Here is a 20,195-nt window from a genome sequence, read left to right as displayed (position 1 = left end):
AGTTGACAACAGCAAAAACCTTTTCATCTTGGCTCCAAATGGAAAAACATGCAACATTGTCTATCCTGAAGCTGTACAAGGATAATAAAAACACCAATAACAATGTCAAACACTGTGATAAAATGTGATGTGAAATCCTCAGTGCTGAAGAATAAGAAACAATGCTGGAGAAGAAAGGCAGAAAGAGGAAAGAGAAAAAAGGCAGAAAGAGGAAAGAGAAGAAAGGTAGAAAGAGAAAAGAGAAGAAAGAGGAGAAAGAAGAAAGGCAGAAAGAGGAGAAAGAAGAAAGGCAGAAAGAGGAAAGAGAAGAAAGGCAGAAAGAGGAACGAGAAAAAAGGCAGAAAGAGGAAAGAGAAGAAAGAGGAGAAAGAAGAAAGGCAGAAAGAGGAGAAAGAAGAAAGGCAGAAAGAAGAGAAAGAAGAAAGGTAGAAAGAGGAGAAAGAAGAAAGGCAGAAAGAGGAAAGAGAAGAAAGGCAGAAAGAGAAACACAGAAGAAGGAGGACGACAGAAGAACAATGAAAAGACATCCAAGGAGGAAGCAGAGGCTGATAGAAAAATAAAGATACAAGAAGAAAAAAGGCAGGACACAAAGATGACAAAAACAAAGAATAACAAAAATCCAGAGCAACTGAAACTTCTCAACAGCAAAAAGCAAGATTAGAAGCAAACACAGCAACAATGACTGCATCCTGCCCTCTTGTACTTTAAATAAAAGTTATAATTAAATAAGTTTGAACAAGGATATTGCATTGCTGTGTTGACTGACTATCTGGACACAACTTTGAGGTTGTGGATCCATTGATGTTGAGTAATCCACTAATGTGGACCTGCGACCGGGGTTGTGGATCTGCCATTTGGAGAGGTTCTGGGATGAAAGGATCGAAACCTCGATGAAAAACGGTGCCCAGCTCATGATCCGGGCAGGTGGGAAATCGGTCAATTGCTTGTGAGTTAAGGTTATAACTTCAAATAAAGTAGCTTTTTAAGGTCCTTTCAAGTACATAATATATTGTTATGGATTAGCGGTGGTGAGATTCGCACCTGACTCTTGACCCCAGTATTAAGGATTCGGACGTCACTTAACAGCACCGTCACTTAACAGCCGTCACTTAACAGCACCGTCACTTAACAGCACCGTCACTTAACAGCCGTATCCACGGTTATAATGCCGGCTGGTTCAGCACAATTCTCAGGTTACGCGCCTCAGATCACAATACCAAAATACACCTGTGCCTTGACAGCTGGGGGAATAGACCCTGGTTACAGACTGGTTTTGTCAGAGACCGAGCGAATTCTGCCAGTCCGTAACCATTTTGGTTTTATATACCAATCGAGCGAATTGTTTCACAGCATGGCACGAACAAACCCAAAGCGGAAACTTCATACGAATCAGCGAGATTTATTGGGGACACCTAGGGGAACACAACACAAGCAAAGCATTCACGACAATGTTATAATCAATCTATAACCCGTTCATAACTAGGGAGCTGTGGATTATGGGTTTCGAAGGGGACCCTAGCGAGATAAACCTTAGAGAACATGCAGACAAGACACGGACAGCATGCAGACAAGACACGGACAAGACACACAGTACTTGGTGATGCCTCGTGGACGAGAGGAAAATATCAAAGGCACGAATGCGGCTCGTGACAAGCCGATGTCGACGGATTTGAGCACCCAGCTCAAACACGCCGCGTGGCAAAATGGCGGCGTCGTCCTCCTTTTGTCACACCGCCCACGCACGCAGCCTCAGCGCGTTCAGCCCCCGTAAGGTCGACGGCCCAAGACAAAAGATATATGGTATGCTCCAGCTGGCTTTTCATAAGGTCCAACATACAAGTCCAGGCCTAGCCTGTTCACCAGGTTAGGCCAAATCGGGGTGTTGGGCTCCACAGGCAGATCGATGGGACCACAAGACGTGTCGGGCCATGCCATGAGTAAGGACAGAGGCTCCGTGGTTAGACGCAGGTTGAACCTGTCGATGACCTCCTCATAAAGTCGATCGCCAACTCACACAGCAGCCAGTTCCTCTCGAAGCAGATTGCTGACTAACCCTCAAGTTCAGTTCCTCCTACTGCCGATCGCACACTCTACCTCAGGCAGATCCACCCCTGCCTTTCCGGCACTCACTCGCCTCCCAGCCGACGGCAGACAGACCTCATGCAGTCCCTTCCTTGCCTTTCTTTTGGCTCGCTCTTCATGAAAAAGCGATCGCAAAAACCCTCATGCAGTTTCTCCTACTGCCGATCACCTGACTCGACACTCGTCATTTCTCTGTTGCCTTCCCGGCGTTCGCTCGCCTCAAAGCCGACTGCTCCTCCCAGAACACTGGGCGGAGACTCTAGTCCAGAGAGGGGAATGAAGAAGAAGAGCCTCTCGGTACACCACCACTGTACGAACAATGAACATGCCTCCAACACCTCCCACCACACATGTAACGTCCATTTACTGAACAACCTGGCTAAACATTCATTTAATGGGGGATCTGGGCTAATCCTATATTTAATAACACACTAAGGGCCATTTCCGCAACAATATCTGTGTGTATGTGTGTGTGTGTGTGTGTGTGTGTGTGTGTGTGTGTGTGTGTGTGTGTGTGTGTGTGTGTGTGTGTGTGTGTGTGTGTTTTGTTATGTCTAGTTTTGTTATGTCTAGTTTCCTTCTTGAGACTACGTTGCAGTAATTGGTCTTTATTTTGATTACTTAAAGAAAACAGAGACATTCCAGAAAACTTTATCACACACTCCTGTTTGAGTCACATATTGGAAGCCCAGATTATTTAAAGCATTGGGACAGACAAGTACATATGTTTCTGTTATGATAGACACATTTTGTACCAGATGCTACTCCATCACAGGACATAAATTTATGCTGAGCAGTCATGGTAATTGCACCCCTACCAATGAAGACAACACTTCAAGGATTTACCCACACCACCAGCAAGCTGCTCATGCATAGAGTCCTTTATTATAATAAATGTGCATTATGGTTCGAGACCTTTTTTCTATTCAATCATGAAACAGAATTGCTGAGTGCAGTGTTTGTTAGTACCTGCTGCTTCTGGCAGGAGACAAATGTCTGAAATCCTGGAGAAATACCAAATCCAAGTTGGTGCATGAATGGGGGCTCATCCTGGTTGTGGATCTGAACCTTGAACCCTGCTTCCAAAGTGGATTCTTCTGCAGATACATAAATTGCATGTTGATAAGCCTGCTTAGACCATTAATTAAATTAAAATTCAGTTATTCTGATCAAAAGATAAAAAAATACAATCTCAAACATCCTTTCAGAGTGAAGACAATTACCTAAAAAGAAGATATCCTGCCACTTCATTGCAACCACTAATACTATTGTCAAAACATAGGTTGAACATAATATATATCTTGCAACACAGGAAAACACAAACTTGCAACAAAAGTAATCAACAAACAAGGGATAACATCTTAGCACTCCTTTGTGGATGACAAAAAACCCCCTGAAATATTCCTTTCTAAACGAGTACATTCTGTGCAGATACCCTGGCTGAACTCCAAATTCCTGCCCTGGACTTCTACTGGGAAGTCATTGGCAAACCACCCAGCATTATCCTTCCAAGGAAACTTATTCAGCTGCAACTAATCTCCAACCAGCGAAAAGTACTTATCAGATTAAAACATGCACATCAGTTTGTTATATGAACACCCAAAAACAAAAGGTGACACTGAAATAATGAAGTTGTATAAATGCTTTCTCAGCACAGTGGGAGATGGGATTTTGCAATCGTGTGTGTGTGTGTGTGTGTGTGTGTGTGTGTGTGTGTCCTCCATAACTCCAAAACCATGAAATCTAGCAGCCTGAAACTTTGCATGCATACAAAGGGAACTCCAAGGGAGTGCATGAGTGAAAATTGGGTGTTCGAGTTAATTTAAACACCCCTTCTGAAGATAATTAACGGCCTTATTTAATCATCCTTCAGCATGGCATCATCCTTCATCAGCCCTCTGTCAGCTTGCTGGGGTATTAATTCACGAATTTGTTCGGCCTATTCAAATTACATGCCTTGATTTGGAAACACAATATACTCTCATGGACTAAAATTAAAGTGGATAATCGAAATATTATATCGAATTTGAGAATCATGTCTTGTGGACCAAATAAGTGTCAACATCTGGAGTGAAATCTGAAAATTTAAACAAATTTGTGATTTTAATAACTAAGTGGATTTATTTAAGTGAAGCATAAGGCTTAATTTTTTTTCCACTGTTCGGACGATTATATTTAATGAATAAAAGATGAAGGGACGTGCAGAAAGTGGAACTTCATTTGGCACAATGCCGTGCTCTCTAACCATGATGATTGAGTCCATTGGAGTCCTTTTCTTCGACAATTACATAGACTGGGTAAAACGGCGGTAATACACAAAATTAATTTACTTATACACCTTTAAACCTCTTTAAACCTTCATTTAAATATATACATATATATTGTAATACAATATATATGTATATATATATATATATATATATATATATATATATATATATATATATCCATCCACTGGGACCATACTCTGTGCAGAGCATTGGTGCTGCCGAAGCAGTCTCCTTGGCTATTGGGCACAATCCTGGACGGGTCGCCACTCCGACACAGGATACCAGCATGCTGGCACTCATTTTGCCGACCTCGGAAGGATGACAGGCAGAGTCAACCCCACCTGGTATTAATTCAACAGCCGAGTGGGATTTGAACTCAGGATACTCGGATCCTAAGCCCACCACCCTAACCATTAAGCCAACACCAGGCATTATATATATATATATATATATATATATATATATATATATATATATATATATATATATATATATATATATATATATATATATATATATACATATATATATACATATATATATATATATATACATATATATTGTTACGGCCATGGGTACTGAGTGTATTATGATGGGGTTTAATCCCCGCTTGTCCTCGGAAGAGGCAGACCTGAGGCCACCACTCACAATTAACTTTGTGGTACAGTGGATTGCTTTAGAACCACGAACGCCACCCAGTTGACCACTAGTTCTAGTGTCCACCATCTAATTATGTCGTTTAACTAGAGGTCACCTGGTTACCTGAATGGGGAGCATACCCTCGGCAAAGCACCAATCTTATCTTGATTAGGGCGGCAGAGCATTTAACCGCTGGTGCATGCCGACTCTTATTGGTCAAGTCGTGTAGTAATTACCTCCCAGTCTATCTCGGTTTGGACAATGCTGTATCAATGGAAGGAAAGGATAAGCACGGATCGGTTGGAATGTCAACAAATAATTTATTAATAAGAAAATAAATAAATAAAAACTTTTTATTTCCATGAGGTAAAAATAAATAAATTCCAAATCAATCAAAATGATAGCAAGCAAATAAATAATTAATCAGGCAAAATCGATCAAAATGATCGGAAAAGAGACAAAGAGCAGGTGCTTATCCGGGATTGACTTACTTAACAACTAAACACAGACAAGGGTACCCAGCAGATAATTCGGGGAGGGGGGGTGGGGGGGGTTCGAAGAATTGTCTCGCTCAAAGAGAAGTCGTCTGTCAAATAAAAACGTCCTGAAATGTGTGAGCATGCCTTGTCCATCACCAGCACCCAGCCTTGCCATGCACCGACTCGCCAACAGGCTTGAACGCCAGTCGACGTCACCCCCAAGAAACAGGTACGCCAAGGGTGACCATCTGACTGGAACCGACGAAGCAGCCATCTGACTGGAACGATGAAGCGTCCGTCTGACTGGAATGATGAAGCAACCAACTGTCTGACTGGCATGGCACGCACAACTGTCTGACAAATTCACGAAGCAACCGTCTGGCTGTCACTGATGAACTGATGCCAACTGACTGACAAACTGACTCGTCGACTGACCTGCACCTCACTCGTTGTTGACTGACCCGCACCGTGCCGCACGACACACCAAGAACGGACCTCCCTCCTCTTTTGAGGCGGCATGTCTCGGCGGCACAGACTCCTCCCAAATTCACTCGGCCCCACTTGCGCACTGTGACCGTGACAACCAACACGTCTCGGGTTATTCCTCGCTTACGAGGCCATGTCTGTGGTGCTGGGTGAGCAAAAAGCAGCTTTTTGTCAGAATTACCGAGCACAAATGTGAAGCGCTCATAAAACTGTCAACAACAATTATGACTTTACTGTTCAGCACGATATGAAAAGAAGCCAGTTAGCATCCATAGAGCTGCTGGACGGGGTGTCGAACGTCGATGGAAAAAGGCGGGTCTCGGCGTCCATGAAAGAAACGATGGTCAACGTTGATGAAAAAAAGGCGGGCATCGGCGTCAGTGAAAGAAACGGGTATCTCGCGTGCATGAATGTGTCTGTCGTAAAGAGGAAAAGCTTCCCATAAGAGGGGGGATCTATTCTTTACCCTTCTCAACGCATCACATTTAGAATCCCACCAGACATGGGGATGGTTCTATCCTGGACATGCATTTAGGGAAATAACTATCTGAGGACCTGGATGTTGGTATGTATTCATCGGATCGGATTCTGAAATCTGTAACAATATATATATATATATATATATATATATATATATATATATATATATATATATATATATATATATATATATATATATATATATATATATATATACATATCAGGTTGGGGGGGGGGAGGGCAAGGGTGTGGATGAAGGTGGTTTTCGGGTGAACAATATACAAAACCAACCACAGATACTATCCCTTTACAAGACGCTCTGCAGACATCACACTAAGCACAGTACACAATCACCCATTCATCCACATTCCACTTCAAAGTCCTGCCAACATTCCTATACCCCTCGATCTCCAATGCTTCAAGGTGCCTATCTTATTCCAATTTAAACATATCGACTGTTCCTGTTGCCACTACTAATTAACTGTTGCATTAACTACTCTTAGAGTGAAAGACCCTTGACTTAATACCATCTTTACTCTCCTCTTCGTTACTCTCAAATGACGTCCCTGGTTCTATTACTGTCCATTTTGCTGATGGTTGCCAACCTTTTGTTGTTTGGCCATGCTCTATCCTTCTTAAATGCACTGTCAAGCAAGGAAGCAGCATGTACCATTTTTACAGTCGTTGGCATGACTCGACCAGGGTTCGAACCGCCAACCTCGAAGACCCAGAGTGGATTGTCTGACCATTATGCCACTGAATCTGGTTTCAATCCCTGCATCCGTGCATTTGTTTACTGTACATTTGTGAAGAGGTAACAAAGCCAAAGACAGACAGACTGAATTAATGTGTGTGTGTGTCTACTATAAATTCATGGGATCATTACTCGGCCATCAGCCTTGGCTCAGAAAGTGCCTGAAAATCAAGTTTCGTTCCACTCATCGGGCGGGGGGGGGGATGGGGTAGACAAAACCTTTATAATATGATAGTATATATCCAAATACATACGTACCCAAAAGTTCTCCACCCAAATATCTGCAGTTATTGTGTATTTTCATCTTGAAAATCGATGCATTCGCCACGCCATCTCATTTGAATTTTCTCCTCACGGATCACGTGACGCCTCGACAGCCAATAGACGCCCCCCAGTATATTATTCACCAGGACAATGTAGCGAACGAAGAAAAACGTTTTACGTCTAAGTATGGGATAAATGGAGAGAAAGTGTCAACAAATGGCTCGTCTTAGACGGTCACGAACGACGTTTAGCCGGGAGTGCCGTGTAAAGATTTCAAGCTACCCCCCCCCCCCTTTCGAGCTACCTCCCGGTAATGTGAAATCCATTTCATCCTTTCCCCTCCGATTTCATCCTTCCCCCTTCAAAACATTTATTTGTTGTTTATTTACAAAAAATAGTAATTTAATTGATATCGAAAACTAATTAGGGAAAAACTATTGACCACGTGACCGCCTTTAAAGAGTTTGCAATTAATTTTGATTTTATTATGAATGATTTTATTTTAATATTGTTATTAATTGAAATCAGTATTTCTCATACAGTTATAGTTTTTGCCACATTTTTATGAAATTCTTCTTCGATATCGTTGATACAAATAGACATACTGGTTTATCTTTTAAACCAACTCAGACTATACTTGCAATTATGGAAACAACGCAATACAATCAATGTAAAAGAAAGGCAATGAAAACAGATTATTTTTAATTCACAATTTCGTTGTGGTGGTGGTGGTCGTATGGCAGCTCAGCTGCCGGGGTAGCTCTCATTTCTTGAAGCACGACTGTGTCGCTGATGCAGTGCCCCTCAACCAGTACACACACTGGAATTGGTACTCATTTCGCCGAACTCGGAAGGATGACAGGCTGAGTGTGTAGCCTGGTGTTGGCTCAGTGGTTACGGTGACGACTTGGGACCCTAGGATCCCAAGCCGCCACCCTAACCACTACTCAGGACCCTAGGATCCCAAGCCACCACCCTAACCACTACTCAGGATCCTAGGGTCCCAAGCCACCACCCTAACCACTACTCAGGACCTAAGGATCCCAAGCCGCCACCCTAAATACTACTCAGGACCCAAGGGTCCCAAACCACCACCTTAACCATGACTCAGGACTCTAGGATCCCAAGCCGCCACCCTAACCACTACTCAGGACCCTAGGATCCCAAGCCACTACCCTAACCACTACTCAGGACCCTAGGATCCCAAACCGCCACCCTAACCAATACTCAGGACCCTAGGATCCCAAGCCGCCACCCTAACCACTACTCAGGACCCTAGGATCCCAAGCCACCACCCTAACCACTACTCAGGATCCTAGGGTCCCAAGCCACCACCCTAACTACTACTCAGGACCTAAGGATCCCAAGCCGCCACCCTAAATACTACTCAGGACCCAAGGGTCCCAAACCACCACCTTAACCATGACTCAGGACTCTAGGATCCCAAGCCACCACCCTAACCACTACTCAGGACCCTAGGATCCCAAGCCACTACCCTAACCACTACTCAGGACCCTAGGATCCCAAACCGCCACCCTAACCAATAATCAGGACCCTAGGATCCCAAGCCGCCACCATAACCACAACTCAGGACCCTAGGATCCCAAGCCACCACCCTAACCACTACTCAGGATCCTAGGGTCCCAAGCCACCACCCTAACCACTACTCAGGACCTAAGGATCCCAAGCCGCCACCCTAAATACTACTCAGGACCCAAGGGTCCCAAACCACCACCTTAACCATGACTCAGGACTCTAGGATCCCAAGCCACCACCCTACCCACTACTCAGGACCCTAGGATCCCAAGCCACTACCCTAACCACTACTCAGGACCCTAGGATCCCAAACCGCCACCCTAACCACTACTCAGGACCCTAGGATCCCAAGCCGCCACCCTAACCACTACTCAGGACCCTAGGATCCCAAGCCACCACCCTAACCATTACTCAGGACCCTAGGATCCCAAGCCGCCACCGTAACCACTGAGCCAACACCAGGCTACACACTCAGCCTGTCATCCTTCCGAGGTCGGCGAAATGAGTACCAGTTCCAGTGTGTGTACTGGTAGAGGGGCACTGCATCAGCGACACAGTCGTGCTTCAAGAAATGAGAGCTACTCCGGCAGCTAAGCTGCCATACGACCACCACCACCACAACGAAATTGTGAATTAAAAATAAGCTGTTTTCATTGCCTTTCTTATACATTGATTTTATTGCGTTGTTTCCATAATTGCAAGTATAGTCTGAGTTGGTTTAAAAGATAAACCAGTATGTCTATTTGTATCAACGATATCGAAGAAGGATTTCATTAAAATGTGGCAAAATCTATAACTGTATGAAAAGTACTGATTTCAATTCATAACAATATAAAAATAAAATCATTCATAATAAAATCAAAATTCATTGCAAACTCTTTAAAGGCGGTCACATGGTCAATGGTTTTTCCCTAATTAGTTTTCAATATCAGTTAAATTACTATTTTTTGTAAATAAACTTCCATAAATAAATGTTTTGAGGGGGGTAATCTGAAATCGGAGGGGGTAGGATGAAATCGATTTCACATTACTGGGAGGTACCTTGAAAGGGGGTGGGGGGGGGGGGGTAGCTTGAAATCTTTACACCGGCACTCCGGGTACAATCGGCCCATGATCGCATTTGGTCCTCCCGCGCCGGCACTCTCGGCTAAACGTCGTTCGGGACCGTCTAAGACGAGCCATTTGTTGACACTTTCTCTCCATTTATCCCATCCTGACAGACGTAAAACGTTTGACTTCTTCGTTCGCTACATTGTCCTGGTGAATAATACACGGGGGAGCGTCTATTGGCTGTCAAGGCGTCACGTGATCTGTGTGGAGAAAATTCAAATGAAAGAGCGTGGCGAATGCATCGATTTTAAATATGAAAATACACAATAACTGCGGTTATTTGAGTGGAGAACTTTTGGATACGTATGTATTTGGCTATATACTATCATATTATCAAGGTTTTATCTACCCCCGATGAGTGGAACGAAATTGCACGATACAGATTACGGCTGATGGCCTATACCTGGTTTATGTTCGACATTCCAGCTACAAATGATGAACGTGTACTTTGAAATCTTTGTTTGTTTTTATTTCTTTGCAGTTATTTATTTTACAATAATAATGCATTGCATGCAAGCAATTCCAGATTCTATAGAAATTACTGTGAAATACTTTGACGTTGCATTTAGGGTGCATTTTTTTCAAAACAGGATTTAAAGTGAAAAATTCAAACAAATAAATCAAGTCATTCTCAAATTTTGAATCTCGAGTTTAGTTTTACCAAGGAAGTGAATTTGAAAAGTTTGTGAAGTTTAGTTTATCCAGGTGTCTTAAACACTGATACTACTGGTGGGCCAGGCAATCTAGCCCAAAAGTGGGTGTAACCTAGGACTAATTGGAATAGAAATGAAACCACTTTTATTTGTTGAGAAAAGGTCTGCTGCATGACATACTAAAAATCTAATAAAATATTTTTCGTGGAACATATTGTATTTAATGATTGAAAATTGTCATCCATTAGCAACTGTCGCACGGGCTAAAATGAAGAAATTACGATAACTTTGTGAATAATTAAGCTACATCCACAATCTTGGTGTGTTTACCCATGTTTTTGTACCGAATCTTTCAAATAAACACATGACTGAACAGTTTAGTGTGTTCCTTATCTTATTCCCAGGGGGTCCCCACCCCCAAATGTCAATTCAGCTCTCCAAAGGTGAATTAAAAATAAGATGTTTTCATTGCCTTTATTATACATTGATTTTATTGCGTTGTTTCCATAATTGCAAGTATAGTCTGAGTTGGTTTAAAAGATAAACCAGTATATAAACAGGTTTATAATTCTGTAGTTTGACCAAAAACCAAATCCTTTATTTCAGCCTGTTTAGTGTCAATGGACATTTGCTGGTGGTACCAATGATTATTAGGGCTAAAATATGAAAATAGTAATGATTTATTACATCATTTCAATGCTAAATCCTCATATCTCGGAAGCTAAAGATAGCAGGTGAATACAGCTATTTTCGTATCTGGTTTGTTTCTATATGACCTGGCTCTCATTATGATTTGTTTCTTGGTGTTTTCTGAGAGTTCAGGGTTTCAGAATTATTGAGCACTCCTTGATAATATCTATCAATAGATGGCAGCACCTTTCAACTTGAAGAAACATGCCTTTTCAATTTCACTAAATCAGCATATTTTGCCTATTTTTTTTTAAATAAGAATGAATGAATAAGATGAAAGGTAAGTAAAATTTATGATAAAAATCTCTTGAAGCAAGAGTTCAGAATAGATGTAATCATTAACTCCAAATAAATTGCATGAAAAACATCCAGCAGACCATGCTGAAAGGTGCATTGTTTTAATTCAGAACGAGGGAGCATTAATTAATCTTAAGTGGTTCCTGATGACTGGACTAAAGATAGAATTATCAAGCATTTTGTGAATTATCAGAGAAAAGGTCTCAAGTGCATTGAATGCAATTGAACACAGAACTGGGAAACTTTGGTGTATGTATATGAAATGTGTAGACATAGTACAGTACTTCCTATGATCAGAAGGCACGGGTGATTGGAAGCTACATCTACAGATTCTCCAAGACATGTTTCCCTACTTTGCTGCCTCAGGGCACAACTTGTATACCAAGTCGGTGTACCTGTACCTTCATAAAATGACAAAGCTGCAGGACAGTAACCCATTCGTGTATTCAAAGTTTATGGATGGCTTTCACATTGTACGAAGGTCGGATCGCTTTTGGGCAGGGCTGTCACCTGATCTTGTGATAGAACAGGTTCTAATGAGAAGCCTTAAAACAACTGGTGGTTTGACAAGAGGACGGGGCATGACTGAAACACAACGACTGGTATGGTGCCTGTCCAGACCTGTTTGTGCCGAGGTGAACAATGCCATGCATCAACTAACCTCAGTCACCTATTCAACGAGTGAGCAACACAAGGACTTGTCAAAAGCTCGGCAAATGAGAGATATGGATGATACAAATAAACTCATTTCCATCCTTGCTGAAAGAAATCCATTTGAAGACAGCCCCACATTGCACAATATTGTAACCGGTGTAGCAACCAGGGGAGATGTCAATGTGGAACAAGCAGAGCAAGTTGGGCAGAAAATTCTGAATGAAATGGAGGGGCAACATGTTCAGCAATATGGCTTCAGGAGAAAAAATCAAGTGATCACTCCTGAGTCGGTCTACAATCAGAATAAATGGAGAGAAAGTAAACATTGATCCACAACTGCTCTTTCAGAGACTGGTAATTGCAGGAACACAGGCTGAAAATCTAAAGTATGCCTTTCAATATGAACTATGCTCATTTCCACCTGCTTTGTTTGAGACTAAATATGTGCTATTGAAAGCAAACAAACCATCTCTTGCGAAAGCTATTTAGGCTACCCTACCACAGGGGGAGCAACATTCTGTACCTCTGAACTGCCAGTATGTTATTGACGGTGGTGCTTTACTTCACAGGATCCCATGGAAAATCAGAGAAGCCTTTCAGTCAATTTTGGACAGATACGTGACCTATGTGAGGAAGCATTATAGAGAGGCAGTTGTTGTCTTTGATGGCTACACTAGCGGGCCATCTACCAAAGATGGCACTCATCAGATACGAATTGGAAAGCGCCAAGGCCGAACAGTTCACTTTCAACCACAGATGACCCTCCAACTCAAAAAAGAAGAATTTCTATCAAATAATGCAAATAAGCAGCGATTTCTTCACTTTTTGAGCAACTCCCGAGAAGCAGCAGGTTGTGAAGTTCATCACGCCAGAGGCGACGCTGACTTGCTTATCGTGCAGACAGCAATACAAGTTGCTGCTCAGTGTGAGGTGATTCTCGTTGGAGATGACACAGATCTTCTGGTACTCCTCTGCTACCATGCAAAGAACTTGGGCCATGATGTCTTCTGGATACCTGAGCCAAAACAGGGCCAGAGTGAAAAATTTCTGAACATCAGATGTGTACGTGAGCACCTTGGCGAGACTGTCTGTGACGATATTCTATTTGTGCATGGTATTCTCGGATGTGACACTACTTCACGAGTGTTTGGTTTTGGGAAGGGTGTGGCTTTAAACTTGCTACAGAACAGTGAATGCTTTCAAGAGCAAGCTGTGGTTTTTAATAATTCTGCATCCAGTAAGAATTCCCTTAGCCACAGGCTGCTGTTTCAGTCATTCTTATTCATTAAGACTGTAAAGGGACATTATCAGAGTATCATAAGAAGCAAAGTAAATCCAGCTGTAATCATATTTGTGGTCACTATTCTTTGCAACCTAATTTCGCCAGGTCCCTAATTACCAATTCCTAGGGACCCCCCAAAAATGATGTTCCACCAAATATTTTGCATTAGATTTTTTATATGTTATTAACCATGTTTGTCATAAGATATTACCACAGGTTTGATTTCTATTCCAATTTGTCCTAGGTCTAACCCTATTTTGACTTAGCCTGGGGACTGATCCCAGTTCAGACATTTCAATTGGTAGCACAGTGCCAATTTAGCAATTGTATTTATACTGAGTCTTGTGATTCTTCATTCAAGAATATACATTGTCAATGCAATTGCAATATATGTACACCACCCCAGCATGCCGATAGATTTGAACTCCTTTTTTTTTGCACAACACTGGAAATAATACCTGCAGTATAAGCCCTCAGTACATCGACAGCCTTCAGCAAGTGTTTTCCTTTCCTCTAATTACATGGAAGGATCTCTTCAGGACATATGAGGTCATTGAATTGTCCTCGAATGTTTTGTTTAATACCAGATTTTGTATATCAAACAAGATTCTCACAAACCACCGCAGCATTTCCAAAAAACTATTCACCTTTTTTCTGACTTTGATGACTGAATACCTCCCATTTTCACCTGAAGTACAAGCTTCAAGCTCATGAGGATTTTTTAATTTATGTAAGCAGCCATCCATTTAATATGTATGCAATATGGCAAGAAATTTGACTATCTCCATTTACCACCTCCCCTCCCCCCTCCATGTCCCACTCAGGCCATATATATTGCATCTAGAAAGTATACACCTCCTTTCAAAATTTTCACCTTTTGCTGCCTTCTAGCCTGGAATTGAATGACATTAAATCAGACTTTTCCCACTTTTATTTACATATCGTAACCCACAACTTCCAAGTGAAAAACAATTAATTAAAATACAAAACTAGAATATCTTGGTTGGATAAGTGTCCACCCCCTTATAATAGCAATTGTAAATTAGCTCAGGTGTAACCAATCACCTTCAAAATCACACACCAAGTTAATTGGCTTCCACCGGTGTTAAATTGCAGTGATTATGATAATTTGAGATTAAAATCAGCTGCTCCTGTGGTTTCCTCTGCTGTGTAGTACATTTCACAACAGAGACTCAACCATGAGAACCAAGGAGCTTTCCAAAGACCTCTGGGATAAAGTTGCGGAAAGGCACGGATCAGAAGATGGGTATAAAAGTATTTCAAAGACCTTGAATATCCCTTGGAGCACAGTCAAGACAATCATTAAGAAGTGAAAGGCATATGGTACAAACAAGACCCACTAGATCAGGCTCTCCCCCCAAAATGGATGACCAAGCAAGAAGGGGACTGATCAGAGAGGCCACCAAGAGGCGAATGGCAACTTTGAATGAGCTGCAAGCCTTTATGGCAAAGACTAGTCACTGTGTGCATGTGACAGCAATATCCCAAGCACTCCACAAATCTGGCCTGTACGGTCAGGTGGCAAGAAGGAAGCCATTGCTCAAAAAAAAGCCTACTTTCAGTCCCGTTTGAGGTATGCAAAAAACCACTTCGGAAATTCTAAAGCCATGTGGCAAAACGTTTTGTGGTCTGACGAAACTAAGATGGAACATTTTGGCCTAAATGCAAAATGTTACATTTGGCATAAGCACAACACAGTACATCACCTAAAGAACACCATCCCAACTGTGAAACATGGTGGTGGCAGCATCATGCTATGGGGATGTTTCTCATCAGCAGGGAATGGGACACTTGTCACAATAGAAGGGAAAATGGATGGCGCAAAATACAGAAAAATCCAAAAGAAAAACCTGCTGCCTCTGCAAGAAAGCTGAAATTGGGACGAAAGTTCATCTTTCAACATGACAACAACCCGAGGCACAAAGCCAAAGCTACACTGAAGTGGCGAAGGAACAAAAAGATAAATGTCCTCGAGTGGCCCAGTCAGAGCCCCAACCTAAATCCAAATTGAAAATCTGTGGCATGACTTGAAGATTGATGTTCATCAACACTCCCCATGCAACTTGACTGAGCTTGAACAGTTTTTTTTTTGAAGAATGGGTAAATATTGCCCAATCAATGTGTGCAAAGTTGGTAGAGATCTTTCCCAACAGATATGTCAAAGGTATTTCCACCATGTATAAACTCAGAGGGTGGACACTTTTTTAACCAATATATTCTAGGTTTGTATTTTTAATTAATTTTCTGAAATTTGTCGTATTTGGAAAAAAAAAAGTCTGATTTAATGGTGGTTGGGGGAGGGTGGAGTAAAAGGTGGAAAAAGTCTGATTTAATTCAAGACTAAAGGCAAGAAAAGGTGAAATTTTTTTAAGGGGGTGTAGACTATCTATAGGCACTGTATGCTCTGGCCTAAAATCCCACTCCTTACCATGTGTGCACATAATACATGGACCTTTAGGTCACACAAAAAGTAACCCGTTTATAATTTAAACCTCAAAATACTGTTTTAACGTTAAGCAGAGTATTTTAATGATATCTGAGCAACATAAAGAATAGTGTTGGTGACGATGCCCAATGGTTGTGTAAACAGTAAACTTAATAATCATTGACTTACCAGTTTCAGCCCAGACGGGCAAATAATCATCCTGTTGAGCATCGAGCATTAACTTTAAGCCATTTCCTGTGCCACCTTTAATAGTCATCTGCAGCGGTTTGTCAGACTTGCCCAAGTTGAATGAGTGGCATTTTCCATATCGGGTGTACACCTGCACAACAATATATCTCAGTGAGAAAGCTAAAATCACACATTTATGGAGGTTAAATATTCCCTGCTACCATTAAACTAAAGGGAGCAAGATTATCAGTGGCAGTGCCACATCCACAGTGGCATACATGATGTGAGGAAGCATGGTTGGTAGCAATGGCCAGAGGTTACGAAAACTGACAATGCAGACAATTGTTCTCATTTGTATTTCCATGGACATTTTCCGATTGTGAATTATATTTTGTTTTTGAAGTAATTAGAAACTAATTCAGTATAAAATGTTATTTTTACAATGTGACCACCATTGATGAAAATGTAATGATTGAAAATAGAATAGAAAATAAGAGAAGAGGAAAAAGAAAATAACAAAAAAGTAGAATAGAAAACCATAGGGAATTCAATATGTGCAGAACAATTTTTGAAAGTTCTGATGCAATCATTGCATTTCATAATTAAAGGTTTCTCAACAAGTGCATTTCAAGGAATCCAGTTTTTCTCCTGAGAATCAGTGCTGGAGAATTAATGCATTTCAATGAATACATCTTTCTCCATTCCTGAGAAAGAATGAAACTTCACAGATTTCTCAGTAAGGTCTCTAGAATCAGTCATACATTGCATTTGTGGTTCCAAGATTGGTTGTGAAAAGCATACCATGTGTTATAACCACTGATGGATTTTTCACAAAATCAGAATGAACATTTATAAGAAAAGAATATCTCAGAGCAAGACTTGAACAAATTCCAGTAAGTGCGAGAAAAGGTAAATCTCGTCTAAAATTGCTTGGATATTATGAAAGAATGGAGGAGAAATAACAAAGTGAAAAGAATACAGTACACGAAAGCAGGATGATCAGTAGAAGGTGAAGACCAACAAATAGATAGAAGGAAATAGTCGAGAAGGACATAATAAAGGCTGGAATTACTATAGAAGAAGGAGAACATGATCTGAAGATAGGAAATGGTGGAGATCTGTGGGCCTCATATGCATTGCAGTGGGAATATAAAAATAAATAGATTGATGAAAGTTAATCCCAGAGTAAACGTGACATGAAGAAATCCTCTATTCGAATTTTTTACCAGCTTAATTATGGTTGTGGGATAACAGCAGCAGTTTGTCGCTGAATAAACTATCAGTAAAGACACAACAGGAAAGTAAGAGTGAAAAGCAAGATGAAAAAGCAAGATGAAAAAGCAAGAAGAAAAAGCATGACATGAGGGGCAATGAGAAAGAAAGAGAGAAAGAAAGAGAGAAAGAAAGAAGGAAAGAGAGAAAGAAAGAGAGAAAGAAAGAGAGAAAGAAAGAGAGAAAGAAAGAAGGAAAGAGAGAAAGAAAGAAGGAAAGAGAAAGAAAGAAGGAAAGAGAGAAAGAAAGAGAGAAAGAAAGAGAGAAAGAAAGAAGGAAAGAGAGAAGGAAAGAGAGAAAGAAAGAAAGAGATAAAGAAAGAAGGAAAGAGAGAAAGAAAGAGAGAAGGAAAGAGAGAAAGAAAGAGAGAAAGAAAGAGAGAAGGAAAGAGAGAAGGAAAGAAAGAGAGAAAGAAAGATAGAAAGAAAGAGAGAAAGAAAGAAAGAGAGAGAAAGAAAGAGAGAAAGTAAGAAGGAAAGAGAGAAAGAAAGAAGGAAAGAGAGAAAGAAACAGAAGAGAGGAGGAGGAGGAGATTGAGACCATACTCTGTGCAGAGCGTTGGTGCTGCTTAATCAGTCTCCTTGGCTATTGGGCACAATCCTGGACGGGTCACCACTCCGACACAATATTCCAGCAAGTTGGCACTCATTTTTGCCGACCTCGGAAGGATGAGAGGCAGAGTTAACCCCACCTGGTATTAATTCAACAGCTGAGCGGGATTTGAACTCAGGACCCTTGGGTCCAAAGCCCACCACCCTAACAATTCAGCCAACACCAGTCATACAAGAATAAACAAGAAAAAGAAGAGAGGAGCGAGAGTGAGAATTCAACAACCAGATCTCGTAGGGTTGGTAGTATAGCTCGGAGTTGGCATGCTTTCATTTGAGCTGTCTAGTCTGGGTTCGATTCCTGGTCCATCTATAAGCGATCACCCTTGAGTTTCACAAGAAGGGCGTTCCATCAATGAGCTTCATAGTTCCTCGGATGGGGCGTTAAGCCGGGGGACCAATTAGCAGTGTCTGCTGGGAATGTTGAAGAACCCACGGTGTCTTTTGCAAAAAGTGGGTGATTGTAATCGGCTGTCTAAACAAATTACAAATTCCTGCCGTAACTTTCAGAGGGCACTGCATCAGTGGGCATTTCATCAGGGATACAGCTGTACTTCTAGCAATGATGCAACCAGCAGCCATGTGCTGCACACAAATTAATGAATGGCCAGGGCTGGTGAATATAAGTTCTGGCAGTTGGTGGAGCTCGATTACAAATGCACCGCAATGTCTTTCTTTAAGCAAAAGCTATAGATGAGAAGCATCCTAAATTACAACACAACATGATTTATCCCATCATAAAATGTTTAATTTTATCTGGAGGAGCTTCCATGATATGTGCATATTCAATGAAAATTTTGAAATTTTAAAAAAAGAGAAAGGCTATAAGTACAAGATAGTCAAAAAGGGTGAAAAACTAAAAAAAAAACTGTCGGGGCGTAGTTACATTATATTAAAACAAAAAAACATTCCGAGCATATCATATTTATAGCCAACCCATGATGAACTCCCACTGACCGCATTTAAAAGAACGACTGTAATTATTTTAACTGTGAAACACACTTTGATAGTTAATTTAAGGCTATTTGGAATTGTAAAATCTTTTTATTAATGTCAAAATGATATTAACAATTAATGTTGATTTTTTGTTTTTTTGTAAGCACAGTCTCAAGCCCCTCACCAGTTTTCAACCAGGCAGAGCTGAAACAGCAAAGGAAAAAAAAAAGCATTAACAATGCAGAGATGCAGAGGGGTACATACAGAGTCTTTACATACTGCAGGATTCACACCCCTTGACTTCTGTAATATTTTGTTGTGTTACAGCCTAAATTTAAAATGGATTAAAAAGAATGTTTTTTTTTTTGTCATCGATCCACACAAAATACCCCATAATGACAAAGTGAAAACATTTTTAGAATTTTTACAAATTAATTACAAATGAAAAGCTGAAATGTCTTGCGTCAATAAGTATTCAACCCCTTGCTACGACACTCCAAATTGAGCACAGGTGCATCCAATTTCCTTTGATCATCCGTGAGATGTTTCCATAACTTGACTGAAGTCCACCTGTGGCCAATTCAATTGATTGGACATGATTTAGGAAGAAACACAACTTTCTATATAAGGTGTCACCGTTGACAGTGCACGTCACAGCAGAAACTCTACCATGAAGTCCAATAAATTGTCCGTAGAACTCTGTAGTAGAATGTGAGGAGGCATAGATCTGGGGAAGGGTATAAAACAATTTCTAGAGTGTTGAAATTTCCCAAGAGCACAGTGAGCTCCATCATTAGGAAATGGAAAGAATATGGAACTACCCAGACTCTTCCTCGAGCTGGCTGTCTAACCAAGCTGAGAATCTGGGCAAGAAGGACCTTGGTCAGGGAGGTGACCAAGAACCTAATGACCACTCTAATGGAACTACAGAGTTCCTTGGCTAAGATGGGAGAACCCGCTGGAAGGCCAACAATCTCTGCAGCACTTCACAAATGTTGGCTTTATGGGAGAGTGGCCAGCCGGAAGCCACTCCTGAGAAGAAGGCACATAACAGCATGCCTGGAGTTT

The 20,195-nt window shown here is 41.2% G+C and overlaps 1 protein-coding gene across 1 annotated transcript in view; it reads right to left on the bottom strand.

Moving 5' to 3' along the window:
- Positions 1–20,195, bottom strand: part of LOC147030111 (acid-sensing ion channel 1-like) — a 123,346-nt gene that overhangs the window by 23,696 nt on the left and 79,455 nt on the right. Inside the window, exons 4-5 of the mRNA XM_085872162.1 lie at positions 16,312–16,462; positions 3,052–3,179 (exon numbers count right to left, since the gene is read on the bottom strand). Of these exons, the coding sequence (XP_085728288.1) occupies positions 3,052–3,179; positions 16,312–16,462 (279 nt within the window). The remainder of the gene's footprint in view (positions 1–3,051; positions 3,180–16,311; positions 16,463–20,195) is intronic.

The sequence above is a fragment of the Eptatretus burgeri genome, chromosome 3, assembly GCF_056783735.1.
Source record: "Eptatretus burgeri isolate ZD-2024b chromosome 3, Ebu_testis_v1, whole genome shotgun sequence".
Classification (NCBI taxonomy): Eukaryota; Metazoa; Chordata; class Myxini; order Myxiniformes; family Myxinidae; genus Eptatretus; species Eptatretus burgeri.
Note: the sequence above shows the minus strand (reverse complement) of the source record. Positions and strands in the feature narration are given on the sequence as shown.